Source organism: Equus caballus, chromosome 27 (genome assembly GCF_041296265.1).
Source record: "Equus caballus isolate H_3958 breed thoroughbred chromosome 27, TB-T2T, whole genome shotgun sequence".
Taxonomy (NCBI): domain Eukaryota; kingdom Metazoa; phylum Chordata; class Mammalia; order Perissodactyla; family Equidae; genus Equus; species Equus caballus.
The window spans coordinates 31,146,987-31,164,999 of NC_091710.1; the positions used below are offsets into that span (position 1 = coordinate 31,146,987).

The 18,013-nt window shown below is 34.9% G+C and overlaps 1 protein-coding gene across 1 annotated transcript in view; it reads left to right on the forward strand.

Annotated features, from left to right (window-relative positions):
• The window catches only part of PURG (purine rich element binding protein G), a 34,544-nt gene extending 17,389 nt beyond the window's left edge, over window positions 1-17,155 (forward strand). Inside the window, exon 3 of the mRNA XM_003364228.5 lies at window positions 16,249-17,155. Coding sequence (XP_003364276.1) covers window positions 16,249-16,353 — 105 coding nt within the window. The 3' untranslated portion in view covers window positions 16,354-17,155. The remainder of the gene's footprint in view (window positions 1-16,248) is intronic.
• The last annotated feature ends 858 nt before the right edge of the window (window positions 17,156-18,013 follow it).

Here is an 18,013-nt window from a genome sequence, read left to right on the forward strand (position 1 = left end):
CTTTCTTCATTTTATGAATTCAACAATTCATAATATCAATGTAGTCTTATGAATTTTTCAGACAAAGCAATTAATTTAGAATTTTAAATCCATAATTTTTGTAGCACCTAGATTTTTCTTTAATGATCTTCTGCAACATATCGATAATATTTACTTCAAAGAAAATTCTTTAAAATTGAATCTCATTATTCCTTTCATTTCCATAATAAAGTTAGAAATGCTTTTTCAGTAGGGGGAAAATTTTTTTGAGTTGAAAAGACTTAGTGAAAGTTGTGGAGCGTCTGGTTCAGTAACATACTGAACAATTACCTTTTTTTCTTTACAGTGCTCCTGTCACTATTTAAGATCTTTCTTCGTTTCTCACCATTATCACCCCTAAATCACAGAAATTCATTTAGCTCCGTGCAAACCTCAGCACACACACTGCCAGCAACCTAGAACTTAACTGCTCCCCTGTTTATAGTCTCTAACATAAGCCAGGCACTAATATTTTGCCAGTAGGAATCTTTATCTAATATGGTAAACTTCAGCCTGAAAATTCACCAAGTTCTGAGCCTTTTTCTGAGAATTATTTACCTACTTTATCAAGTATAATATTACATTTACTTAGAATAAAGGATGCCTGTTTGATTTGTAATAACTAAAGCTAGCGTGCTTTATACTTCAAGCGTTATTAAACTGTACTCCTATTTAAGGGATCCTTTGGGTCATTAGGTAACTATGTGCAATTTGGTTTGTTAATCACCATTTATTGTTTGACTCATTTTTTTGAAAAGACCCAAATATTATATTTAATGACATACCAAGGTGGGATTCCAGAAGTACCTTAAGGTGGTCTGCATCTGACTTGAGACATATTATGTAAAATCTATTTTTTATTTGATGGCGATTTTTTGTATTTCATGTGGAAGAACTGAATCAATCTTAGGTAAGCACAACTTGACTCTGAAAGTAGATTTTTAATTGATTCAATTCTAAGTGACAAGTTAGTTGTAGTAATTTTGTTACAAGATAACTATAAAATGAATGTGAATGCCAAATTACTCACTATATTTGTGCTACAATAAAATTGTACAATACAATACAAAACAAAATTTTTTGTGCCAAAAAAATTTGGTTGTGTATTATTTGGACGATGATTTACAGCACTCATGGAATTTAAAGACTCCTAAGGTCTCACCTTTGCCCTCCTGGTGTGCAGCAGTGTGGTACAGAGGCAAGGGTGCTGTGTTATCCCTGAGAAGCCCTGGCTCTGTGCCTTGTACCCGAGTCTGGGGCAAGTCATCTACCCTCTGTAGGCCCCATCTTGATTATCCGTCAATTGTGGATGGTCCCCAAGAACCTTTTAATTTCTACATCCCCGGAGTCCGTGAAACTTCTCTTAAAGTTACTTTCAACTTCCTTGTGTAGCCTTCTCTCATTTTTCTACGGATCCTCTTTGATTTATCTGACGTTTATTGACCATCCTTTCCTTCTTGACATCCTTCATATTTAGTTATGGTTGCTTTAGTAAAGTTTTTCAGTGTGCTGTTTCTCTGTCTAATGTGCCCAGTCCTCTTTTTTACCCTGCCACTTGATTTATATATATATATATAATATATAATATAGAGAGGTAATATATAGAGAGAATATAGATAATATGTATATATATCTTCTGGCCCTGTACACCAAAAGCTTTAAATAGGCAGTTCTTCCACTTCCAAAAGATTTTTTTTTAGACACAGCCTAAAACTTGATTAAATATGTTGAAAACTTAAAACTTAGTTTCCTGTGTAAAAACCCTATCTCCTTAACTTAAATTTAAGTTTAGAACCAGAGACGGTTTCTCCCTCTTTTCTAGTCCCCTCCACGCGAACACTATGCTGATTACTTAAATCATCTCTCTTCACTTAATCATCACTGTTTCTGTTCCTGTTTTGCCTTAGAAATCTTTTTGCCTCAGGATCGAAGTACTTAACAGACAAATCAAAATGGCGACAAGTGGGAATGAAAGTGATAATTTAAAAACCTGATAAGAAATACTATGTCATTTTATTTCAAAGACTGACTCACAAATTAAGGTGTGGTAGAATATGGGATCTTTTGTTTCCTGCACATCCTAAATTTTACTTCAGAAATATTCTTTCCCTTGCTTAATAGATAAATGATCCTGTTCTGTTCACTCAGTGGATGTTGAGTGGCTGCTGTGTGCCAGGCCCTACACTAGGGACTAGAGGTACATCAATTTACAAAAGAAAAATATTCCTCTGCCATTAACTTTGTGTGCCATCTTCAAAGTTATTTAATTCAAAGCAGGTTTTGGAGCCTGATCAGACTGTCATTTTTTCATTCAGTAGATATTCATCTGATTATTTGCCATGTGCCAGGCAGTGCGTTGGTTATATATGAGAAGTGTATTTGAAGCTATCTATCATAAAATGCCGTATGTTATTTTCCCTTTAACAATTTTTCCTTTAAATATGATTATCTACATTCTGTTGTAGTGCTCAAAATACATTTCATTGGTGTAAATTTAGAGAACTACAGCGATACTATTTTAAATAATAATTCTGTCTTCCCCATTCCAAATCTCTGTTGATGTTCTAGGATGAAAATTCTGTTTCATCTCATGTGCCTACTGTATTCAATTGGTAATGGCTTCCTGAGCTCTAGGTTGGAGATGACTGTGAAGCCCCACGCAGGCTCATCAGAAAAGACTGCTGTGATTTCTGTGTGTGCCGGGGGATTGAGACAGGGAGAGGATGGGGAAGGCAAGGAGTCGTGACATTCGTATCATATATTTGCCCTCCCTGCCCTCAGCTTTTGTATTCATCCTCACCTGAATTTTATTTCTCTCATTACGTATACTATATCTTCACAAACTCCTTTTCTCTCCACAAGTCTGTAGTTACAAAAATCCATCCATGTTCTCAACTATGACTGTCTCACATATGTCTTAGCCAAATGGAATAAGCCTGATTCTGCCGTGACTGTGTCTGTAAGTCAGAAGTTGTAATAATTTTCACTGTAGATGCATTGCAATGAGAAGCCATTAATGGGTAAATTCAATTAGTTAGTGGTACAAAAGATTCATTTGTCCTGAAAGTTTTTCCATAACTGGCCACTAATTCTGAAATATTTTCTAATTAAATTAAATATAAAAAGAATATGGAATTCTAAATTATAATAATTTACATATAATTTGACATATTTTTCAAAGTTCTTTCACATGCTATATCTCATTTCATCCTGATGAAAATACTGACTTACATTAGTTCAAATCACTAACCTCACTTAACAGTGAAGAAAATAGGCCCAGCAGGATAAGTGATTTGCTGTAGCTCACTTAGTGATCTAATAGAATACCAAGGTTTATAAGGAGCCCACTGCTCATTGAGGCTTTCATAATAACACTAGAAATTTTAAACGGTAAACTTGAAATCAAAATTTTGTAAAATTAAACAGGTTTTTATAGCTAATTTAAATCACTTTTTGAAATGCATTCTATATAGTTTCCTATTTTTGTCACATCTTTAGGCTCAATTAATTCTGCCCTCAATCTGCTATCAGTTTTGGCCCTGGCCAAAATCATTTTATTGGTGCTCAGTATACACAAAGCGCTTGCCTACATTCAGCCTCTTTGCCTCTAGTTATTGAGTCTTTGACCCTCTCTATTCTTGTCTTACTGCCCGAGCTTCCCACCTTAGGGAACCTTCCAGAACTTGATCCTAATGGCCAGAATATAGATCCCTTCCAGTCCTATCGACACAAATCTTTTCATGGCACCTGCATTGCAGTGTAGCCTTCCAAAAATGCTATTTAGAGAATTTAGGAGATAAAACTACCTCATTTTCACAGTAAGTTCAGTTAATAATTAAAAATCAACTAGAGAATTTTTTTCTACATCCTTATGAAGAAGAGATAAATGACCACTTAATAAGTTGGAAGCAGGCTTTCTCAAAAACTTGTTTGAAAGGGATGTTCTGAGTTTTTATCAAATTAACTCAAGAACCCACATCTTCTTCATTTACATCATTGCACAATGATTGTAGTTAACAGTGAAGATTCTAGAGCATCGAAGTATTCTCATTCACATGCAAACTTTAATCATGCTCAGTATATTGTATTTATTCAATATTCAATAGGATTCGGTTTCAATAGGATGAAAAGCATTGTGGTTAAAGCTCTGTGGTTGACTAGGAAATTCCATTAAATAAATGATTGCTCCTGGCATTCCCAGTTAACCACAGTTTTGTAGCATCACTGAGGAATTAGCAGGCTAAATTCCAGATTCTTACATGCAGATTGAATTTTTCTGTCTCTAGATTTCTATGGCCATAAAAGTTTCATATTGGCTCAATCTGCACAAATTATCACGTAGTTATAAATTAAAAAAAGATCAGGGGCCGCCCCGTGGCCAAGTGGTTAACTTCGCGTGGTCCGCTTCCATGGTTCAGGATTTCGCCAGTTTGGATCCTGGGTGCAGACCTAGCACCACTCATCAAGCCACGCTGAGGCAGCATCCCACATGCCACAATTGGAAGGACCCACAACTAAAATATACAACTATGTACTGGGGGGGCTTTGGAGAGAAGGAAAAGTGAAAAATAAAATCTTTAAGAAAAAATCAATATGCCTAGGATTATCAAGAAGGAGCTTAATTAGAAGTTCCTATGTTTTGCTATGAGAGGAATAAAACAATAATTTTAATCCATTTCCTCCACCCCCTTAAGCAATAGCAATAATTTCAGCTGTATTTTTAGGTGCTGGGTCCCCCCCCAGAGTTATCAGGCAGTCTCAGTGGCCTTAGTACAGAATAGTAAAGAGCACAGACTTTGGTGTCAGCCAGTCCTGGGTTAAGTCCAAATTCTGTCACTTATTGTGTAATTTTGGGCAAATTATATAACTTTATAGAGTTATTGTGAGAATTTGTTCAATCAACATTCAATTTGTACTTAGTAATGACTCACTATGTGCTGGGCAATCATGTAGGTCCAGGGGATGGATCAGTAACAAAACAGATAGGGTTCCTTGCCCGCACAGAACCTGTGGTCAACCATAATTTTCGTAAAATTAAATGTCTTAGGGTACATGAAGCTGTTAGCACAGTTTCTGTCACATAATAAGCATTTAATAAATATTCATAAGATTATTAATTCTTCCCAATCCATTGTTCCCCGTAAAGTGTAACAAAATTATGCAAAATTGGAAGGGAGCCTCCTTGTACCACAGGAACTGTCAGGTATAGCAGAGGCAAGGGAGTTGGGCTAGTTAAAATCTCTTGAAGCTGTTTTCAGTCAAATACAATAGCAAACAACTGTGCAGGCAGAAATTTCTTGGACAGGAAACAAAAAGCACTAACTTTCATAAAAGAAAAAAATTATAACTTAGACTTCATCAAAATTGAAATTTTCCACTCATCAAAAGACACCATTAAGAAAATGAATAAACTGTCCACAGACTGGGAAATAGCAAAGCATAGTTCTGTTGCTGGAGGAAATCGGAACTGCTTTGTCTCCTTTTTCAAAGAGATGGATGATCGTTAGACCATTTGCATGATTTGGGGACCAGTTGCCCCACTACCAAAAGAATTACATTCACCTGTTTCCTAGTATTGGCGTAAGTATCCAAAGGGGCTTGACACCCTAGCATTTTCTTGTCTAAATCTGCCATCCGCTTTGGGTTTGTGGCCTGAAGGAGTCTTTGGAGTAATGTAACATTTTATAACATATAGGAAAAATATTAAGGTTGTCATGTGACTTCTTCAAAACCATTTAACTAGTCATTTCAGAACTTAAACTAGACCATATTAAGTGGTCCCTCCGCTTCCCACTGTCTCCTTTTCTATTACTTTGCTTCCAAATCAGTGAGAGATAGTATGTGGGCTTTATTCAGAATATTTGTTTTCTTCTTTCAGCTAGAAGAGTTTTCTCACATGTTTATTTTGAAGTTGAAAACATTATTACAGATTATGTCTGTAGGTCACTTTGACTCTCAAAAAAATAGCTCTTTGATAGTTGATACGCCCTTTAACCCTTGGTTTCTGGATAGTAAAGGAATCATAATAATTTAGGGCTCAGTTACTATCATAAAGAGGCTCCTATAGCCGGTCCTCTTAGTACTGAGCTTTTCCTCATTTCCTGTCATCTTGAACTATAATTTTTTCTCTCTTCTAGCACGTGATATTCTGTTTTTATTTTGTATTTATGAATCTTTAAATCTCTCTATCTCAGATATGTTTACATAAGATTATACAACTATCCATTCTATTAATTACGTAAGTTTTTATTATTCACTCTAGAAAAGCAATGTTCTTCAGTGTCATTAATTGAGTTTTTAAAAGGAAAATTTTAGTTAAAAATCTTGGTTATCTTGTATAAATTTATTGTGTTGTTTTACAGTTGTGTTGATTTATATTTATGTGATTTTTATGTCAACAATAGCAGCAATAATGACATGTGGCTTAGGTGTTTCAGAACATTGCTTTTTCCTTTTTACTAATTAAGTATGTGCCTATGTTTTCCCTTTCAATCATACTGAAGTTTTAATGTGCAGTAAGAAGCCGCTATATGAGATAAGAAGTGGCAATCTGAGGGAAACTAAAGCATTCTTTCTTTTATTCAACAAATACTTGAGTTCCTTCCATAGGCCAGGCATTGTGCTAAAGAAATTGCTTTTTTCATTTTTTTTCCCCCTCTAATCTCAGGTAGAGATGAGTTGACAAATTATATTTTATATGTCTTTGTATGACTTGTGGATTTAAGACAACGTAAAGCTTTGGTGGGTTTGAATTGGAATTACAAAAAGAAATAAATTGAAGAAATAATTATCTTACTTTTGATTACAGTTTTAATTCTGCCCGTAATACTTGGCATCGCTTATAGATAAATTCTCTTCAGGATATTACTCTTTTCTTCTCAGAACCAAGAGAATTTTTTCCCTTATTTATTTTTAGAGTTGTCAGTAATGAGGTTATTTCTTAGGAAATTGGGAATTCACTGGATATTTTAACTCAGTGTAACCTCTTTCAAGTTGATGAACACATGGCCCCTTAGATTTGAAGTGGTGAGGTAATCATTAATAAATTAGGCCCCAACCACTAGCATTCAAAATGGTTTTAAGATGTGATATACTATATATCCATTCGATTGTGCACCAAGTAGCATAAGATAAAATCTTGTTTTCTTCCTGCCCAAATGTTTGAAGTTCATCAGTCTCCTTTAGATGCTAATGGAGTACTACTGCTCTGCCAGTACTCACTCATCCTTGGGGAACCAAGAAAAGAGTGAAGGCTGTACTGCGATAATCACCTTTAAGTAGAATTCAAGCCAAGTTTTTATTGATTTTTTTTATGCCTGTATAGATTAGAATTTTCACAATGATAAATCTGTCTCGGAAAATCTTTTCTGTTCTAGTGTACTTTTTAAACATAAGATATTTTATGCCCTTTCTTAGAGCTGATACATTTAGTATGGTCCATAAAAGAGTTTGTCGTTTTTCTCCAGTGCTGAAGAACCTGTTTTGGTTCTGTGCCCTGATATAAAATCCATGTTATCGCTAGAGTATTTATTAGTCATGGATCCCATTCTGGGATATGTTGCTCTCTAGGGGAAAAATTGTGTGAAAGGAAAAATTTTGAAATGAAAAAAAGAAAAATGCCACCCAATTCCTGATGCTTCAACAAGAATATTGTGTTTAGTAGTACTGCTTTTTAACATTTTGTATTAGGGTATAATTTACAAACAGTGAAATGTTCAGATCTTAACATACCATTCAGTCAGTTTTGAGGAATATCAAAACATAGAACATTTTTCTCACCCCAGAAAGTTGCCATGTACCCCTTCCCAATCAACACCCACCCCATCCCCCGATCCTGACTTCCAAAAGCAATCACTGATCTGATTTCTGTCACCATGGGTTAGTTTGTCTATTCTGGAATTTCCTGTAAATTAATAGATATTTTTTGTATTTGGCTTCTCTCACTCAGCCTAACGGTTTTGAGATCAGCCCTGTTTTCAGAAGGCAATTCCTTTTTATCGCTGATGATAAACAGGCAAGAAATAAGCAGATCTTCCCTGAGTATCTTAACTGACACACAACTACTGTTAAAATCATGGCAGCAAACCTGTAGTAAGAATCGAAGAGACAAAATACGCTCAAACATTAATATTAAATGACAGCACTCCTAACATTCAAACAACTCTCCCACCTTAGTTAATATTATGTTCATCAAGAGGTACTCTTTTGGGACACTCTAAATTATGAGATACTGGGCAAGGGCACTTCAGCAATGGCAATGGCCACGGAACTTGTCCTTGTTTCCTTTGCTTTATATTTCTGCTTTGACCTCAGAAAGTAAATGGGAAAAATGATTCCAGGTGAGGAGATTCTTCTTATGATATCGCTACTATCAAAACATGCTTCCAGGAGTGCTGTCATTGTTTGTCAATATGGTGATGCCTGGGGAGCTTTTATGCACTCTTAAAATTGTATAACATAGACCTTATGAACTCAGTTTATTATTAGGAACTCACTTTGATCCATAATTTATATAAATGAGAGGGGAGTAGATACAATGAAAGCAACATCCAGATTGCATTTTTCTTTTTCTGAAAGCTCCAATTGAATTTACCTAAATTTTGCCATTTTAAGCAAAAATTCATTGAGATCCTGGGGAGCAGCAATAAATTTAAGCAAAAATTATACTGTGATTCCAGCGAGCCGTAGTAAATTGTGTACCAGTAGATCTAAGCGTGGATTTTTACTGTCTGCTGTTGTCTTTTTCAAGAGAACTCTGTTCTTACCAAGAAGGAGTCTGAATTTTGATATAGCTAAATACAAGAGAGGATTGAGCTGGCCTTTGGCTAGTCCGTCTCAATCCTTACCGTCTCCACCTTTAAGGTTCTAAAATAAGGAGCTGAAGAACCACTGAGTCACATACCAGCAGCATCACAACAGACATTTTCAGTGTTTATGCAACTATTCGGCAAGGGAAAGCATAACCACATATAGTGCTACAGTGCTTTTCTCAGTCCTACAGAAGAAGGAAGACACTCAAGTGAAATGTTCTGCCAGTTTACTGAGAGAATATTAATAAAGCTTTAGGTCATTGACATCCATTTATTTTCTTATTTCTGCCTTTCTGCCTACCACTAAACACATAGACTTTCTTCTCCCATCTCATAGTTATTTTTCTCCTTGTTGTGGTTGTCAGTGCCCGTTGAGTCAATTCCGACTCCTAGTGACCCTGGAGTGCGCCTGTGGACAGCAGAGCGGAACCCTGCCCCGTCTTTTTGCCCTAACCTCTCATCTTCCGGCGCTGTGTCAGGCAGTGCTCCGCTGCTGTTCACAGGGTTTTCATGGCCAAGTTTTTGGAAGTGCAGGTGGCCTGGTCGTTCTTCCTAGTCTGTCTGGTCTGGAAGCTCCACTGAAACCTGTCCACCATGTGTGTCCCTGCTGGTAATTGAAATCTCAGTGGCATAGCTTTCAGCATCACAGGAACATGCCACAGAATGACAGCCGACAGATGGTGGTGTGGTTCCCTGACTGGGAAACGAACCCGGGCTGCCGTGGTGAGAGCGCCGAACCTTAACCACTAGCCCATCAGGGCTGGCTTATTTTTCTCCTTATGGTTCCTAAATTATTTTACCACGTTCATATTTCATTCTGATAATTCCAAAAATACTGAAATGAAACTTCTCTTTAACATGACCTACTTTAGTGTAGAATTTGGCCTAAGTCTTATTTCTCGTAAAAAGGCAGTTTACGTTTCAATTACCAAGAAAATCTCATTAGTGTAATTTAACCCGTAAGGAGGACGTGCAGTGCTATCATACTAAGCCTCCAGGATATATGTTCTAAACTAGAAAGTTGGCTGACTGCTTTTAAGCAGTATGCATGGGTTCTCTAAGCAGTTCGTCATCATTTTAGTTGTTGTAATTAATTTTAATTAACTGTTAATAATGTTTGTTGCCATCTGGAAAAATGAGAATATGGCCCTTGTTCCCATTTGAGTATGAGTAATGATACCAGTTTAATGTTAGAAGGGTAAAGAGGTCTTAGGTTGTGAAATAAAGAATTATAACCCTGATTTCCCAGTAAGTACACACTGTTTGAAGGATTTTGAAAAGTCCTAGCTTAGCAGAAATTAAAGCTGATAGGAAATCATCTTTTCTCTGCCCATGTATTTATGGTTCTGGCTAATAAAAATTACGTTTTTGCTTCCCAGTTTTGGAATTAATAATGTTTTTCTTACTTCTCAGTCAAAATATTCTAATTAATAGTGCTTTTATTAATATATGTACAGCAACTTAGAGATTCAAACTTAATATCGTTTGTTTTTCTGCTGATGTGATTTAAAACCATGCCTCTAATTTTTACAAGAAATAATTTCAGCTTTCTCTCTTTGGAATTGGAAATGAAGTCATGAATTGTACTTCATTGTTAAGACCTCTTCTTCAGGGGGCATGGCCACATAAAGTAGTGGGAGTAGGAGCAAACCCCTAGCTACTAATTTTGCTGACAATATAAAGTATTATAATATCCACACTATATTGACATAATTTAAGTAGATTTATTCAGGATTTAAAAGGCTTTACATGGTATTGTTGCAAAAGAAGGGATAATGGTGTTTTAAAGAAAACTTTCAATACTCGCAGTTGTTTGAGTTCCAGAATGTCAAAATTCACAAGTTTATTCTTTTTTCTTAAAAATAAAATATTTTAAATACTGTGCAGATTCCCATCGTGTCAGAGGAGGAACCAGTTAGAACAACATGGAATTTTAGAGCTGGAAGAGACTTTTGACATCATCTGGTTTAACCTCAGCATTCACCTAGTTCACTGAAACCCCTATCTTTTCAAGGATCTTAGCTTTCCTGCATGAATTTCCAAAAAACTGGAGAATCACTGGTTCCCAGTTCCTTTTGCTGTGTATGTGTCACTGTCTTTCCATCCCTTCTGATACTCTCCATACTCATGCTAATGATTGCACCTGTGAGGATTATTTCCATGATTCTTTATGACTGAATTAACTTGAGAAAAGAATAGTCCATCATATGCAGAAGCACAACTTTTATTTTAATACTTTGCAGAAAGAAAAGTGATTAATTGAAAGTTTTAGGAGTAGTGGTATAACAGTCAATTGTGTCATTGATACTCTGGAGGACGCATACCATAGGCGTTTGCCACAGTGATTTGAGAGTGAGTAATACTACTCTTATTTAAGACGAGTAATACTACCTACTCTTTTGTAGTTGAGAAGCAAGAATGGGCAAGCATAGCTTTTCAATTGTGGGGGGAGGAATAGGGGCAGCATGTTGACGTTCTTTGTTCTGTTTTTTCAGTCCCATTTCTCATTCATTAAGTCACCAGATATTTATTTTGTATACAGCATGAGCTAAACACTGTGCTAGGTCTGGATGTACAGCAGACCAGATCCAGCCTTTGGCCCCAAGGAGCATATGTTATAGATACATAGCAGAGGGCAGTGCTCGATAACTGCCTGCAGAGCAGAGCAGATGCGTCAGATCTCTAAAAACCGTGTGTAGCAACGCTGCTGCACAAGCAATTTATTAACTTGGCCTTCCTCATGGGGATACAATGAGAAATAACTATTATAACTAATTGTGGGGCATTTTGGAAATGAAAAGTACTATAAAAGAGCTGAATAATAGAAAACAAGCTTAAATTATGGGGTAGGAACGGCTCTTCTAGGTATGTTCGGTTATTTTTGTCGTCACTATAGAAGTGCTACCAGGGAAAAGATACATTAGGTAAATACAATGCCTCACATTTGCAAAGTCAAGAAAATACCTGTGTGTATTAGCAAGAGAGATGGTGGAATTTTGTATTATTTGGGGTATTACATGAGCTAAATATAGTTTGAATATCACATATAGTGTGAAGTCTCCACACATCTACAGCTTCTAAGAATATTCTGCAATTCAATGTTTATTTGAAGTATTTCTCTTAACAATTTTTAAATGCTGCCACTATCCAAGATTATTATTTACCAACAAGGGATTATATTCTCATGCTCAGAAACTACAAGAAAGTTGTTTAAATTATGTGGGATGAATATCTATCCTTTCTGTGATTAACCTATCAGTATGTTGGGTTTGGGAGAGTTTTTATTAGTGATTTATCGTGCCTGATCCTTTCTGATTTTACTTATGTTTTTTAAGTTTGTTATTTCTCTCAGAGAACTAGGATGCCAATTTATATCTCATTCTACAGCTTCGGAAGATGAAGAGTTTATAGAATTGGGCATTTCTTTCGTACGTTTTTATGTGGTCATTCTTACACCAAGATTAAGATTCTCAAACTGCAGGAAAAGGAACAGGTTCTTTTTTGTCATTTAACATTCCATGACTATGAACTAATCCTAGTTTTAACATTTGCACTGTTATGATTTTAGCAGCATTTTTCACCCTGATTAAGTGAGACACTACGCCACAGCGTTCAGCCCGTGGCATAATAGAAGACAGATGACCTGTCATTGAGAATCATGACCTTACATCTCTCCCTCCTATGAACAATATAAGTTTTTTGGTCTCAGTGTATAATGAGACAGCTCTCTAGTTTAACTTCATCACACCCAAACAACAAAAATATTAAAAATTTGACTTTATGTGCATGCCATTTGTTTAAAAATATATATTAATAAAATTATTACAAGGTAGAGGGATCTTCATGTTTTATTGTCTTCGCCTGATTTACCAAATTTAATAATATGGAGAACTTCCACACAGTTGGTTATTATTTTATTTGTTCCCAAATGTTGGTGCTTTGGTCTCTAATGTCCTTTTGTCCTTATTATCTCTGTACATTTCCATTTAGCATTTCTCTTTAGAATAAAGAGATAGGAGCATGAAAATTAATAACCCATACATCAAACATTTTTGCTGTGCTTAATAGGAATGAACAATCAAGGCTAGAAATCTTAGTGTTTAATATTGTTTTCAAAACTCGGTTATTACATATATTGTCACCTCAGTGATTGAAGAGACTAAGTATAATAGGTAGTCAGATAAAAACAAGATAACTAAACCAATGTTTAAAAAAAGGGCATATCATGTCTGTGCATTGCGTGGCAGAGTATTACCAAAATTCACCTAAATAAACTCTTTATGATCTTTTCAGATTTTATGGGAATGCTTTGGCTATACTTGGATTTGAATCTTCATAATGACAAAGGTTCTTAACAGTTATTTTTTTAAAACACACTATACTGTTTCTAGAAAGTTATAATTCATCTTCCTACTTATACTTGTGCTAAGTTTGTGAAACTGTACTATACTATGATGAAAAAGGTAAAACTTTCTTTATACTTAGATTTTGAAAAGTAGCATTGTGTGCATTTTTAAAATATTGGTAACTTGTGCCACTTTGATAAAGGAATGTGCAATTATAAAGGTTTATGCCACTTTAATTTGTTTTTTAATTCCCAGGAATTACTCTTACTAGGCTTTAGATGCAAAACCAAACCCAATTTGAAGGCTAGCACTTTTTTCCTACTGGTAGTTCTTGTTTTTCTAATTATGTAGAACATTCAACTTAAACTTTTGCTTCTTTGCCATGAAGTTTAGCTTTTCTCCTCCATCTAATCTCAAAAACCTTTAATTTAAGCAACATTTTACATTAATTCAGTGGTAATTAGAAAAGCATTTTAGGTGCCATGGCCATTTAATCTGGTGCCTGACTTTAGCAATTTTTTGATAAAAATAACTAAATTTCTGCAAAAGAATATTCGAACATTTTAGTTTTTATTGGTTATAATCAATTGAGTAGTTGATGTCCTTATAGTCATAATTTCTCTTAAAATCTGGAGCTGCCGAGACAACTAAGTACACAGCTGTGCTTATAATACCCCCATATCCTCCAAAGAGAAATGACGAGAAGAAATAGAATTCTGTATGATTATGGCTATTATATATACTTCTATTAGGTTACCAGTATTTTACTGTGATACATCCATGGGTAGTAGAAGCAAAATGAAAACAAGTATAAATACTTTAACATTAGATGTTGTCATCAATATGGATTATGCATAAGATATTGCAATAAAAAATATTCATTGTGCCTGTAATTGAAGAATTCATCTTAGATTTTTCTATGCCTTTTTCATTTAAGGCTGCACAATCATTTTAAATGTAAAGACAACAGAATATAGGAATGAATGAAATGATGGCCCTGTTTGCCATGGGATTAAATATCCTGTTGAATTTTTTGAGGGACATTGGCTACTGTATATTATGACATAAACTGGATTGTTCACAAGCCACATGTGAGTCTTATGTACAAATCACAGCGTTTAGAAATTATACGTCTTTCCCTTTCCTCATAAAATAAATTCAAAATTTATAATTCAGATTTGATTATTTTAAGCTGTTAATTATTTAAAATTACCTAATATGGATTAAAAGATTAAATGAAATACAGACTATGAAAGAATGCTAATAGTATAACCCCACAAGCTATCAAACTTCTCATAATGTTGTTTCTTATAAAGCCTTAAAGTATTTTAGTGAAAAATTAATTACCTGGAAATGAAGGCACTTTATTACCTTGAACTAGCTATTTGTCCGTATAGAATTTGCCTAAAATCCCAAAAAATATTCTTTATCCTTTTATACATTTATCCTACTTATGTGTTTTTCTGAAGCTTCTTATAATATAATGTAATAATTCAAACTATTTTAACTTAATAGAAAATTGCATTACACAATTTAACCAATGAACAATACACAAATAAAACTCAAGTGTAACAAAAGTGTATGTGATAATGGCAAAACTGTTAGTCCCTAAGTTAATGCACAATCATTTGAGGTTAAAATGTTGTAAAATGTGAAGGCTTTTTCATTGAGCAATTTTTAGGCAGCTTTTATTTTTTAAATCTTGTTTTTAATTGGTACTACCTTGTGTTGAAATGTTGGTCAAATATAAGGGCAATCAAAACTACTAAGCCAGCCTACCATAACTCAGTTTTGTTTTGGTTGAGTTTTTTTAATGTAACCCTAAAACATTAAGAAATCAGTTTTGTTTCTTCTGTGCTCAAGTCAGCCTTGCCTGGTAAATCAGTAACATGGATGTGCTGCTGTGTATGGCTGTTTCCTCTTCAGAAAATTAGTAGTTAATTGATACGGTGGATTTGGTTCAGCAGAAAAAGCATAGGATAATTTTTTTCAAAAGTTAAATTTTTTTCCTCAAGTGAAACCTTACATCTTTCTGACATTTATAAGGTTAGGCTAACTTTTTTCCAAGAATGTTTTTCAACAGAAGACTATTGCAAAGCGAACAAACTGCTTTCTTTTTTGTTTGGGGACAGTTCACTTAAAAACATATTTCTATAATTCTATTTATTTTTAATTCTTTCTCTCCAGTGACCATTTTTCTATCACTAGTTTTAAATGTTTTATGAATTGTAAATGTTGCTTCATAGATGCAGTCTTCATTACGTGGTACAGAAAGGAGTCAAGTTTTTTCGAGGTTTGCTCTTACCCACGAGAGACTAAAGATAAATTCCTTGTCAATTCTTTCCTTTGTTTCTTTGTTTTCTTTTTTAAATAAGATATAATAACCCAAAGGTGTGTTAATGTCATGGCATGAACAATCTTAAATGTAGATCTATTGAGTATTTTGTGATGCTGAGTAACAGACTTTTCTCAGATCTCTGTGATGCTAAATATTTTCCTTAGAAGGTTTTGTTTAATGTTACATTGTTATTCTGAAAGATGTTGGTCCTAGTGGGATTTTTAAAAACAGAAAACAAATAAACGCATGTGTTACAAGTATAGAAATGGTGAATTGTAAACTTACCATATAGTACTGATTCTATTTTCAAAAATGTTTTGCTGTTAAATATATACAACATAAAATTGCTGCCATCCTGTAATTGAGTACTTTTTCCTGAATGACCCTGTTATCACTATTCCAGAATTAGAAGTTGGGCAGATACATGATTGATTCATGTGTCTGCATAGATGCTTCAAGGTATATTCTTCTCTTGGTGAGTAAAAATATTTTTTCCTCGGCATCAATGCATTGAGATCCGAATATACCTGTATCTATCTATTATTGCACATTTCTTATACAGTATCTTCTACTATGCCAAAATTGGCCTAGACACAACTTAAAATTGAGGGTTTGTTACATGTTTTCTAACAGAAAGGTTTTCAATGATGTTCATTATGGGTATGTACTGTGAAAATAGTGAAACTCCCTTTAAAATTTCATAAATGCTAAATTTAAATTAATATTTTTTCTTTAGCTCACAAATTACCCTAAATCCAGAGAGAATATCCACCTTTTTCACTGTTGTCAAATCCAGCATAAGGAACAGCCCTATGACACTCCAAAAACAGTTGAGGACTAAGGAATAAATCCCTTATGTTACACTTCAGAGTAAAGGCATTCGGTGAAGGAAATGAACCACAGTTCATCGTGAATACGAGGCTTCTGTACTTGACATTCCTCCACGGAAGGGAAGACAAGTGTCAACACCATTGGCATCCTTTTCAAACTGATCTTATGTGGAATATCTTCCACCACACTGGAGTACTTCTTGACTCTATCAGGAGTTTTGTTTTGTTTTGTTTTGTTTTTTAACTGATCGAGCCTTTCAGTTTTCAAAAGACCATTTGTCAGCATTGAGGTAGAGAGACATAGATTTGAAAATACTTTCTTAAGAGATCATGTAACTATATAACTCTGAATTTAAAAATTGAGGAGGAGGGACCATTTCAACCCACTGCCTCTCACAAGAAACACGTTTTTAAATCTGTAACTGCTTTAGTGTTAACAGGGTACAAAGTGTTTTTTGTCCTGTATTGTACTTCAAAGGTTCTCATTGATTGGTGATTGTATTGTACCGTATGAAAACCAGTCATACGTTGCCTTGTATTGTTTATAATAGACCATACCACGTCCTACTTCAGTTTTCATGTTCCAAGTTCTTCAGTGATGCATGTTAACAGTTAGGTCCTCAAATTCTGTGGTGCTAATTCTTCCATTTCCAATGGTGCTTTTGTGGATGCTAACTGCACACATGCTGAACAAAGCTTGAAGTTTAAAACTTTCCTCCCTTCCTCTGTTTATATGAAGTAAAATAAAATAACTTGAATTTGTCTCAAAGTATCGCTGACAATCTAATAAACTGGTTTGTATGTGTAAATACATATTAGTTTGGATTCTCAGTTACTTTTCAGAAAGCAGATGAGTTCTACTGGGCCCTCATGTCAACTAAAAGTAGATCTTACCGTGTGTTAATTTTTTCATTTGTGCTCCAGATTTGTGGTATCTTTAGGAATTTAAATCTAGTTGGCTTGACTTCTAAAATCAAGTTTAGATTACATCTATAAAAACTAGACCTGTCAGCCATGGAAATAAGTAAGTTGAGAAGACCAAAAATGTGCTGAGTGCCTTTGTCTATTTTAATGTTTATTAATAAAGTTTTATCATCTGGTTGAGCCGCGAGATAACATTTGCATGGAAGCAAGTATGCCTTCCAAACCTTTATTGCAATGCAAAGGACACCAAAAAGGCCATTCCTGTATGCTGATATTTAAAGTGAACGTTCCACTCCACATGTATGAAAATAAGGAGAAAAAAATCAAATTGAAACTTCCCAGGACAAACTGATGTCACATACCAGAAGGGCATAATAGATGGCCCCGTGCCGTGGTTTTATTGGATTTTTAATTTTCGCGTCTGCACTGGGGATCACAGCAATGGGCAAGTGCAGCCGCTGTCCTCAGGAGGCCAGAGGCTGTTTCTTCTAAGCCAGAGGGAAACTCAATATTAAGGCAGTGTGCAAATTTGCTTTCTGACTTTGCTATTTTGCCTCACCCTTGGGTAACCTTAAATTCAAGAAGAAAACATCAAAATAAATCTATTAAGGTTCCTCACGCAACAATCATTGATCTCAAATAGGAGATGGTCAAACCCATCAATCTAATCTGGTGGGTCCGACGACTGACGTGACATTTCCATACTACTATGGTTCTTTATTATATAAAGAGTGTAAGCTACAATAA